Source organism: Papaver somniferum, chromosome 6 (assembly GCF_003573695.1).
Source record: "Papaver somniferum cultivar HN1 chromosome 6, ASM357369v1, whole genome shotgun sequence".
NCBI lineage: Eukaryota > Viridiplantae > Streptophyta > Magnoliopsida > Ranunculales > Papaveraceae > Papaver > Papaver somniferum.
In genome coordinates, this window is record NC_039363.1 from 135,177,502 (window position 1) to 135,188,849 (window position 11,348).

Consider the following 11,348-nt stretch of genomic DNA (forward strand, 5'->3'; position numbering starts at 1 on the left):
TTCATCTTGGCTTAAACTTAAAAAATAGCGAGGATGAAACTGGATGCATCCTGATGTAAATTAAAATAAAAAAAAGTATTTTTAAATGAGTAGGATGAAACTGTTTACATCCTGGATATTTTTACATTCTCGTCCATTTAAACAGTATCAAATTTTACATGTTTTTTTCACCCAGGAATGATTGATTTTGGTTTATTTAACCAAGTTTGTGATTTTTAATTCCAAAATCATGGGGGACTCACCGTTGTAGGATGAGAAATCTACGAATCGACCCCACCGAGTTAAAAAAGGATAGAACCTAATAAAGAGAGTAACGGTAGTTTCTTAAAACGGTCATATTATTTTCAAAATTCGGAACTTTGAATTAGAAGAAGAAAAAGAAAGGGGGACAAAACTAATAATCACAGTCACAGATCTCATTTTCCTCATCACCAACTATTAAGGATTTCAGTTTTTTCACTGAGTTGTTTCAAGAAGTGTTTTAGGTTACCCAAAGATTTCAATTTCAATGGAAGAAGGAAACAAATTAGAAACCCTAGTTGTTGATTCTTGTTTGTCTACGGTTTATGATTGGGAAAAAGACTTACCTGATAAGAACTCATCCTTTTTTACCCATTATAGATCTCCGAAACCTTATAATAAAGATTTGAGTATGGATATGGATGAAGATATGGGCACAGGTTTACTGGATTCAATTCTTTGTATGTCTGGTTCCAGATTGGTTCCTACTGGATTTTCAAAATTCAAATCTATGGGTTAGTAGTTCGTCACTTTGATTTCCCTCTTTTATGTTTGTTGTAGATTTATTGAAGGGTTTTAAGATCTGGGGTTTTAGATCTTAGGGTTCACAAATTTCTACTTTTCTTGATTGTGTTATTAGGGTATTATTCTGTAGAGAATTAATTGAAACGATTGTTGAGCTAAATTAGGGATTTGATGAATTTGGGGAGTTTTTAGTTTATAGTTTTGATTTGTTCCATTCAAAATCATAATTTTGTTTCTTGAAATTTGTAGAGGATTTTGTGATGTTTGTGAATGCTGGTGGTGGGGTGTTAAATGAAGAGGAGAATGGTATGAGATTTGAGGCAGACAGATGCTTTCAAGGAGGACAAGCATCAAAAACAGATGAGAGTATAGAAAATGGTGGTGATTATGCGGCAGTATATCAATCAGCAAGGAGTGGAAACTTCAGTTACAAGTTTGAAAATCTTCCTCCTGGAGATTACTTTGTTGATCTTCATTTTGTCGAGATCATATACACTCATGGGCCTAAGGGAATGAGGGTGTTCAATGTTTTGTTGCAGGGAGAAAAGGTGACTGTTTTTTTCTTAGTGAACTTTGGATATGTGTGTATGTGTATTTTTATTGGTATTGGTATTTGATTAGTGTTATATCTCTGATGTTGGATAATGGTGATAACAGGTTTTGTCTGATCTGGATATTTACGCTACAGTTGGAGCCAATAAGCCTTTGCAGCTGCTTGATGCTAGGGTTTCTGTGGGTGAGGGTGGAGCAATCAACTTAAGCTTTGAAGGGGTTAGTGGAACCCCAATAGTTAGTGGTATCTGCATTAGAAAAGCATCCAAATTATCAGGTGTGTTTTCGAGTCTTATTATGAGCAACAATCAGACCCAACATTTTGAACAAATTTGTGCTATCTTGCAACTAACTCTAACTAACTTCCATTCCAGCTCCCTCTATGAATCCGGAGTACCTTACATGCAACAATTGTTCAACTGAGATTGAAGTTCCTTACATACAGGTAAGGAACCAATTTAAGATGTAGATTATGAATTCATACTCTTTAATGTGTGTAAATATGTGATTTTGGGTTGATGTATTTGCAGCATAAACTTATTCAACAAAAATCGACGGCTAAGTTTGAGAAGAAAATAGATGATTTGACTAGCCAGTGCCAGCTGAAGACTAATGAATGCTATGAAGCGTGGATGTCTCTTACAGCTGCAAACGAGCAGTTGGAGAAGGTTCGAATGGAGCTTGATGATAAGATGATTGAACTCCATGCGTTTGGTAAAATTACATGAAACTGAGTATAAAATTTTGGTATTGTTCAAGTAGAATTTAAAGATGAGTCAACACTATGGGCATGTGGTGGACATAGTGGAGGCCTATCTTTTCTGTAGAAAATATTCTGTATTGGATCCATAACACAATGTATTTTTCATGATTATGAAAATGGACAGCTTATTATGACTGATTGTATCTGTAGATAAAACCATGCAAAAACAAGCAGCGAAGTTGAACGATGTTTCTTGTACATACGAGCGTGATAAGAAGTCCTGGGTTGTAGCTATTAATAACTTGGAAAGAAAAATTAAGGTACTACGTTTGACTTCATGATAATACAGATAAATGTCTGTTTCTAAATGAATACCATATTAGAATTCACTTCCTAGTGCTTACTACTTATTTCTTTTGCAGGTAATGAAAACAGAGCAGTCGCAGCTGTCCCGTGAAGCCCATGAATGTGCCGATTCGATTCCTGATTTAAATCAAATGGTGTCTGCTGTTCAAGCATTGGGTAAGTTGAGCTCCACTTGATCTGCAGATTTGTTCAATGTACGATATGCATCTCATTAAATTAAAAATATTTGTTGTAGTGGCACAATGTGATGATCTCAAAAGGAAGTACTTGGAGGAACAAACAATGAGAAAGAAACTATATAACCAAGTTCAGGAATCTAAAGGGAATATTAGGGTGTTCTGTAGATGCCGCCCATTAAGCAAGGAAGATATCTCAGCTGGGTATTCAACAGTTGTTGAATTTGAAGCTGCCAAAGATGGGGATCTTGGAGTACTAACTGGTGGCTCCACTAAGAAGACTTTCAAGTTTGACCGGGTTTATACTCCAAAGGATGGACAAGGTATTTCCACACGTTGTTTTTTGTTGAGTGCAGTCGATCAAATTAGGAACTTAGAAATATTTATTAACTTTGAATGTCTTTCGCCATAACAGCTGATGTGTTTGTGGATGCTTCACCAATGGTTGTTTCAGTATTAGATGGATACAATGTTTGTATATTTGCATATGGGCAAACAGGGACTGGGAAGACGTTCACGATGGAGGGTCCGGAGAATAATAGAGGAGTCAATTACAGGACTCTTGAGGAGCTGTTTAATAGAGCCAGGGAAAGGAGTGAAACATTTACTTACAGCATATCTGTCAGCGTGCTTGAAGTTTACAATGAGCAGATTAGGGACTTGCTTGCCACGTCCCCAGCAACAAAGAAGTAAGCTTATAACCTCTTGCAAACAGTTATTAAAAATGAACTGGTTTCATTACTGTTCTCCTTTTTCTATAATGGAAAATACTTACCGGAGTTTGTATCTTGTTTATAGGTTGGAGATACGGCAAGCTTCCGAAGGAGTTCACCATGTTCCAGGAATTGTGGAAGCTAAAGTTGAGAACATTAAAGAGGTCTGGGATGTATTGCAGGCTGGAAGTAATGCAAGGGCTGTGGGATCTAATAATGTGAATGAGCACAGTAGCAGATCTCACTGGTTCGTAATAATTTTACTTTCCCTTCAATAGTCTGAGCCTTGAAGAATATGCTAAGTTAATCTACTTTCTTTATTTGTGGTACAGCATGCTCTCTATAATGGTAAAATCTAAAAACTTGATGAATGGTGACTGCACCAAAAGCAAATTATGGTTAGTAGATTTGGCTGGTAGTGAGAGGCTGGCGAAGACTGATGTGCAGGGGGAGCGACTAAAGGAAGCTCAAAATATCAACAGATCCCTTTCAGCTCTTGGGGATGTCATATCCGCTCTAGCAAATAAAAGCAGTCACATTCCTTACAGGTTTTACTCGAACTTGCTTATCTGTCTAGCCTTTTTTCCTCAGCTGCTGATTGTTTTCGTGGGGCATTTTCAGGAACTCGAAGCTAACACACTTACTTCAAGATTCATTAGGTAAGTCCAAGTTCACCAAAATATGCTTTGTCAGAGTGGGATGCTTAGTATCATTATTTACATATATCTGAAATTCTGAATTTCAGGGGGAGACTCAAAAACTTTGATGTTTGTTCAAATCAGTCCTTCAGAGAATGACTTAGGTGAGACACTAAGTTCACTAAATTTTGCAACAAGGGTTCGAGGAGTTGAGCTGGGTCCTGCAAAGAAGCAAGTGGACACTGCCGAGCTTCAAAAATTGAAAACCATGGTAGGAAAAGCATTGGTGATTCAGACGTTTCTTAAGTTTCCTTTCGAAGTTCGAATTCAGAACTACTGAGCTAGTGGTTGAGTTGCTATATAAGCTTGTTACTTACTTCTTTTTCATTTCCAACTATTCTGAAGCTTGATAAAGCAAGGCAAGAGTCGAGATCCAAAGATGAGTCTTTAAAGAAGCTAGAAGAGAACATACAAAACCTGGAATTGAAAGTGAGATCCAAGGATCAGCTGTGCAAAAACCAACAAGAAAAGGTTAAAGAACTTGAAGGACAAATAGATTCAAAGATGGAGGTGCACAACCAATCTGAGAAACAAGTTTGGCAACTTAATGAGAAGTTGAAGGGAAGAGAAGAAACTTGCATTGGTCTTCAACACATGGTTGTTTTTAATGGTTAATCTTGTCAAACTTTTGATATTATTCTTTACCACTCTGACAAAAAAACTGGCAATCATTTTCTGATGCATCGTCATTTCTAATCTCATGTTTAAAGGTCAAAGAGCTTGAAAGCAAACTGAAAGAACGAGAACACTTGGAGTCTTTGGCATTTCAACAGAAGGTATGTTTTGTTCTGTAAACACTTCATCTTTTTGCCACAGATAAACTAAACCATATATTCTTCTATTAGACAATTTCTCTTAATTTCAATTGGATAATGATTCAGGGTCGCTAAACATTGCATTAATGGACATCATAGAATTTATACGACTAATTTTGTGTGGTCTGTTCTGCACAGATTAAGGAGCTCGAAGTCAAACTGAAAGAGAAAGCTCAGCAACAATCTGACTCTGTGGTCCTTCAACAAAAGGTTTGTTGATTCTGTGTCCTTCAAGCTAATTCATGATCAGATATGAAAGGTTCTATGATTGCTGGAATGCAGCTAAACTAAGTTAATGGCCATGTGAATTTTATTTATCGGAATTTTTGTTCTTTGTACAGGTTAGGGAGCTTGAAAACAGGCTCAAGGAGAGAGCGCAACAGCAGGCTGAGTCTGTGATTCTTCAACAAAAGGTTTGTTGCAATTAAACAAGGATTAAATTTGTTTTTGTGGAAATTGAGACTCTAGATTCTAAACGCCTCTATGTTACATAGGTGAAGGAGCTCGAAAACAAGCTTAAAGATCGAGAACATAACATGGATTCTGCACTTCTTCATCAGAAGGTTCCCACCGAAACCAATTTTTCTACTCTGCTTATGTGTTTGATCTGCTAAACAATTGGCTTACACAAATGCTGGGACAGTGACTAACTTCTTTTATGCATCTATGTCAGAATAAGGAGCTTGAAGAAAAACTTAGAGAGCGAGAGCAACAATTGGAGTCTATGCTGCAACTGTCACATTCTTCTAAGACGTCTAGATGTACCCCAGTTGTAGGAAAGACCCGTAATTTCGAGGAATATGTGAGTGAGAATGATCCTCAAATTCCCAGGACTTTAGGCTCCATCAACCGTGTGCCAGGTCACGGAGGGACTGAACCTCTCCGTGAGATAAGAAGGAAAAGGGAACTTAGAAGTGGTGAATGTGACAATAGTAGTGGTCCATCGACTTCTTTGCTCGAGAAGAAGATAGCGCCAGTTGAAGCGAAGAAAGCTAGGCAACTTCCTACAGATTTGGAAAAAGGCAGAACTGATCCATCTAAAGCATTTCCAAGAATTACAAGAACAGCAAAAACAGGGAATGTCTCCCGGCTTTCATCACATAGCAGGCTTAACAAGGATCCTGCAGTGGCTATCAAAGAACGAGATAAGACAAGAGGGTGGTCTAGATAGTATAGTAACTAACTCTAGTTATTGTTTTTTTTCTTTCTTTCATTTTTTATTTTCATGTTCATCCTTTGTTAGTAATACTCGAATGTGTGTGTTAGACCTTGTAATCAATTTCAGTTGATCTTACATCATATTACAATCGACCTTTAAATTGTTGTTGTTGATACATCACTGCACATCATATTACAGTTTAGCAACACAACTAACTAGTCTTGGATGTGCATTTTTCTTTTCTTGAATTTAACTGCTAAATGTACGTGTTTTTTTGTCCATCTAGTGTCGGTGTGGTGGTGTTCTTGTTCATAGACAGTTATTATACTGTCCGGAACGAACCTAATATTTTAAAAGAAGACAAGAAGAGTGTGATCAGAGAGAATAAGCAACGATGAGGGTTAGAGTGGTGGAAGGTGTGATCCAACCAGGAAAATGACGAAATGAAACTGAACATATTTCTTGTTTTATGGGTTTCATCAGTATATTCATCCACCGTTACGTTTCGTAGCACACCACACTAACCAAAGGAAATCCCTCTTCCTCTGCTGTGATGAAGTAGGAAAATTTGTCACCATTAGTATGTTTTTCCTTCTTCCTCACACCATGAGTTGCCAAAGAATGGAATGTGCATTGTAATTAGTCCGCCTCAAAATTAAGGAGATCATTAATCCCAGCAGTCAGATTAACTCCATAATCTCCAATAAACCCATGTAGAAACATTCGTCATTTTTTACATCCACTTGGAATATTAAAATAGCAGCTTAAAGATCACAATGAAATGGGCAGTGATACCAACAGCAGTATATGGTTGTCGTTTTTATTTTTGTCCATGTAAACCAAATCGAATATTGTGATCGAGAATGATGATCTTGATGTACGTATATCAGAACTGGCAGTGTACGTATATATAAAGAGAGACAAACTGATGGATCTTTGTTGAGAACACAGTGAACTTATCCGGACGTCTTCAGTACCAGCACAAACAAACAGTACTGACCAGCTAGTACTGGAAACTGTTTCAGCTAGTACTGGAAACTGTTTCAGTTTTTGCTCACATTCAATTGAGTTCATATTTAGGATTATGATTAGGACTGAATAGTAAGAAGTGATCAAGTCATTGCTCTCCGTTTAGGAAACTTATGCTTAGGCCACTCAAAATTGAAACAGGAAGGCAAGAAAAATGTATGCAAGAGTTACATAGAAAAAAAATTTAGTAAAGGATGGTGACTGCTGCATAAAAATTGTAACAATAAAGGGAAACCAAGGCCATCCTAGAACTAGAAAAAATAAACTATAAATGACCAAGCAGACCAAAGAGTAGTATAGGGGAGAAAATTATATAGCCAGAGGCACCCTAGAGTAGAAAGTAGATACATATGACTCTCTCTTCTCTCTCAAGTCTCCAGTGTCAACATATGATTTCAACCCTACTAAACAGTACTAGTATTGATATTGATGAAGGCTGATAATATCCCCCCCTGGTATCAGTATCTCCTCTCACCTGATCAGTGAGTGTTAGAGTGAGAGTGCTACTGATATGACTACTGACCGAACGTCATACAAAACAAACCAAAACAAGAACTTGAGTGAATTATTAGTAGCATTAAAACCCTATTATTGATAGATATTATACTAATCATGCATTAAGCAGTCAACTGCAGATTTTAGCTAGGGACATTAATTGAACTACAAGATGAGACATGAGTATTTTATGCATCACCATTTCGTTTTCATTTATGGGTTTGCTTTTTGCTGCATAATAATGCTATATAACGTAACATCATAGTACCACTTTATCCTGCCATTTGTATTTGTAACAGGTAGGAAAAACACAAAAGATCAAGATATGAAGACAAGAGAAGAGACAATAACAACAGCAATCAATTTTTAACTAGATCCTACCACTATCATGCAACACTAATACTAAAACAGAAGAAGGTTTTCATGATTCCTCTACATATAATTGGACTAATATTCTATGGAACTCACATTAAGGGTGCAAAATGTTGATGACCAGTAATGGTGGTATTCCATGCCTGAATATCATTCCAACTGCCAATTACTTTCTCGTTGGCGCCTGTGGTAACCGTGTTAATGGGGGCACTATTGTTAGAATTGTACTTATCAAATATACTCCACTGATCAGTAGTGTTTTGTGCACTATCATCGCCTTCATCATGAATACCTCTTTGTAATCCAACTATTTGATCAATACTAACGGCGCCGGTAGCCTCCTGTTTCGAAATCTCCAGATTCTGAAAAGAAACTGGCAACGGTAGTTTTTGTGCATGCTGCAGCTGGTTTTCGATATTTAGACCAGCAACTTCAGAACTGGTATCAAAACTAGTATTATGCTGATGATTGCGTACACCAAAAAGCATAGCAAGTCTTTGTTGTTGTAGCTTCCAGTGTAGTTCTTGATTCATGTTACTCAAATACTCAATTGAAGATGTAAAATGATCACGATGATAACTACCCTGATAACCATTTGTCACCGTGGATGGACATGTTTCCTGTTGATCTCGTCGAAAAGCCGGTGTAGAAGAACTTCCAGCAAGGTTATCATTGTAAGTACTGAAACCTCCCACGTTCATTAAGGAACCAGCTGTAGCATCGACGTCGAAACAAGGCGTAGTGGTACCGGTAGTCGTGGAAGAATTGAGCAAAGAAAAAGGGATCCTGCCGCCGAGTTGATCATGTTGGTGACAGACCCCCAAGGCGGAGGAGGAGGGTAGGGAGTTCAATCCATGAAATAAAGATGAATTCAATAGGAATCCACTACCGCCGCTGCCAGGAATATTATCAGAGAATAAATAGGAAGTGGATGAGTAATCTTTTGAACTGTAATCAACCGATGAAGTTGAAGTACTTGATGATTTGCTTTTACTTTTGTTGTTTTTACGACAACCGCCTCCGATGGGTACGTTACGAAGAGCACCTCCTTTAGTCCAATACCTTCTACACGTCTTACAGAAATGCCTTGGTTGAGCTAAACTGTAATTATTGTAGTAGCAGAATTTGGTGTTTGGTGAATCACAGCGGGGACATCTTGACGCTGGAGGTATTGGTAATGCCTTTGCTGTTGATGATCCAGTAGTATATTTACCGCGGCCTCCTCCACCGCCTCCTAATGACGCTTTCACAGAGAGGTTATCAGTGTCTTGATTATTATTACCCACCGCCTTTGACGAAACGGCGATCTCTGCTGACAACATCGCTCTATATATAAATTTAATCGATATATCAGTCGTTTGATTTTCTCTAGTAGTATATTCAAACAAGATCAGTAAACAAGAAGAGAAGTAGCTAGCAGCAGAAGGGCACACAGTAGTAAGAGAGATGGGTGATGTTTTGTGTAGTTAGTTTTCGTGTTGGTGAGGCAAGATTGAGAAACTGGCCGACCAATTTAATGGTTCATTTCATGCATGAGAAACAGGTTGAGGAGGGATAAAGAGTTGTTGATGGATGCTTGTGATTTTCATCAAAGAAAAGAAAGGAAGAACAGCACCAAGAATGAGAATTTAGGTTTTGCCAAGAGTTTGTTTGTGTAGGCAAGTCATAAATTCAAGTGAAAGAAAACAGATAGATCTCACTACCAAAGAAGTGTACATCGAGTATATATATATATATATACAGACACATGAGTGAGAGAGATATCTGATCCTGATTTTGGTACAAAAGACAGAATTGCAACTTAAAGAAAATGACAAATAATATAGAAACATTTTTCTCATTTTATCTAGGCTTTTCCATGTCAAGTGTTTTACGTTTGCCTAGGCCATTCGCCCGGTTCCCATTAATTTCACATTTTTTACTCCAACATCTAGTTTGGGTATATACACGCAAATAGATTTCATGAATGTGGAGAGATCATTGCTTATCAAAAATAATTGTATGATGTTTTCATTCATTTCTTGAGAATTTTAGTGTTCGAAAATTATACAACACCTAGTCATCTAGTTGGTAAATGATTAGTAAATAGGAGATGACCCGACTGTATTTTAGTCTCATTTCTCAAACATTCTTCTAGAAAATTATGCTAATCATTGCCTTAAACACAATCTTAGAGTTAATAGATCTAAGCCAGCTAATCTTAAATAATCCAAATAACTCGAGAGCAGTCTAGCTAGGAGACATAAGTGGTTAATATTAATTATTTCATTGAAAACAGCACTTTCAGCTAGCTTGAAAACATAGAGAAGGGTTAATTAGGCAACTGATACACAACAGAGATAGGAGAGAGAGGAGCCGATTCAGTAAGTAAATAAAGATAGAAAGGCGCCAACAGCGGCGGTGGAAGACTCTGCGCAGCAGTCTCAACTGCAATAGTTGCAGCAATATTGTCGATAGATACCCTTCAGTGTTGTCCCTTTTATTAACACTTAATTTGTATATATAACCCTACTTAAATAGCTAGCTGTGTATATAGGTTAGCTGTATGCTGTACAAATATTAATATAGCCCAGCTATCTATACCGGCAAATGACATGCATTCCGTCTATGCCTGCACGGTAAGTACCAGTCTACTACTGCTACTGCTACTGCTACTCAATAATTGTATATGTACACATTATAAATTAAGACAAGAAGAAGGTCTAGTTTGCAGCTATTGATTAGGTTGGTTTCACCGTTCACATATGTACAAGACCAACCCATATGAATCCACAAGAATCTAGCAAGAGTTCAAAGATAATAGGATATATATATTCCTTTTTTTGTTTTTTCATCGACAATATAGCCATAGATATTCATCCAAGACGCAAACCTCACATATTCATTCAAGATGCAGCCAAAGCAAACATTGATCACCCATCCATGGTCATTCATCAATTTATGTTGCTGCCAAGGAAATGATATTTAGCTAGCCAGTTAGACATTCACCATGCATAATATATATCATATTGACAGACAGACAACTTACGTACACGGTACACCACTCCGTGAGAGATCTGAATATATTAGTTATCATGAAGATATCATGGTATATACAGGATGGCTTAGCTTTGCTCGTAGGGATCTATATATATATATATATATGCAGATGCTGTAGTAGATATATCTGGTTGAAAGTTACAGATAACTGAAGCTATATAGCTATAGTTATGAGTATCCATTTGAAAAGCAAATTAATGTATATGGTCAAGTCCACATCTTAGCTTAATTTGTCCAAATATTACATATCTTTGTTTCTCTTTTAGATAGCAAGTTAAGGGCAGGAATCATGCATGATGATCGAGTACTATGCCTGAATCTAATTAACTATCATCTCAATGATACCGACAACCCCAAAACTAGAAGTATAGCTCTCTAGCTTAACTGCGCATTGTCACACAACACTAGCTAGCTACTTCAGATGAGATTGGTTTTTTATTTTTAACTTTTTCCTCTTAGATGGTAG

The 11,348-nt window shown here is 37.2% G+C and overlaps 2 protein-coding genes across 3 annotated transcripts; one reads left to right on the forward strand and one right to left on the reverse strand.

Annotated features, from left to right (window-relative positions):
• Positions 1-357: 357 nt before the first annotated feature.
• Positions 358-6,104, forward strand: LOC113289422 (kinesin-like protein KIN-14R). 2 transcript variants are annotated; one of them, XM_026538671.1, is made up of 19 exons: positions 358-755; positions 1,015-1,313; positions 1,423-1,594; positions 1,692-1,762; positions 1,848-2,031; positions 2,231-2,340; positions 2,443-2,542; positions 2,622-2,885; positions 2,978-3,251; positions 3,361-3,522; positions 3,608-3,823; positions 3,897-3,934; positions 4,021-4,184; positions 4,319-4,570; positions 4,684-4,749; positions 4,927-4,998; positions 5,130-5,201; positions 5,283-5,351; positions 5,462-6,104. In XM_026538671.1, the coding sequence occupies exons 1-19, from the start codon at positions 509-511 to the stop codon at positions 5,957-5,959; spliced, it is 3,330 nt and encodes a 1,109-aa protein (XP_026394456.1). In that variant the 5' UTR covers positions 358-508; the 3' UTR covers positions 5,960-6,104. The 2 variants fall into 2 exon arrangements, with proteins under 2 accessions (XP_026394456.1, XP_026394457.1); XM_026538672.1 differs by having other exon boundaries at positions 3,017-3,251.
• Positions 6,105-7,935: 1,831 nt separating this feature from the next.
• LOC113291533 (dof zinc finger protein DOF5.7-like) lies at positions 7,936-9,165 on the reverse strand. The gene has a single exon (XM_026541057.1). The coding sequence runs from the start codon at positions 9,163-9,165 to the stop codon at positions 7,936-7,938; it is 1,230 nt and encodes a 409-aa protein (XP_026396842.1).
• Between the last annotated feature and the right edge of the window lie 2,183 nt (positions 9,166-11,348).

Excerpts from the sequence above, each read along its gene's own strand:
- LOC113291533 (XM_026541057.1), bottom strand. The coding sequence starts at position 9,165 with ATGTTGTCAGCAGAGATCGCCGTTTCGTCAAAGGCGGTGGGTAATAAT.
- LOC113289422 (XM_026538671.1), top strand. The coding sequence starts at position 509 with ATGGAAGAAGGAAACAAATTAGAAACCCTAGTTGTTGATTCTTGTTTG. Across the intron at positions 1,595-1,691 it reads AAAAGCATCCAAATTATCAG|CTCCCTCTATGAATCCGGAG; the intron begins GTGTGTTTTCGA and ends CTTCCATTCCAG. Across the intron at positions 5,352-5,461 it reads CTGCACTTCTTCATCAGAAG|AATAAGGAGCTTGAAGAAAA; the intron begins GTTCCCACCGAA and ends CATCTATGTCAG.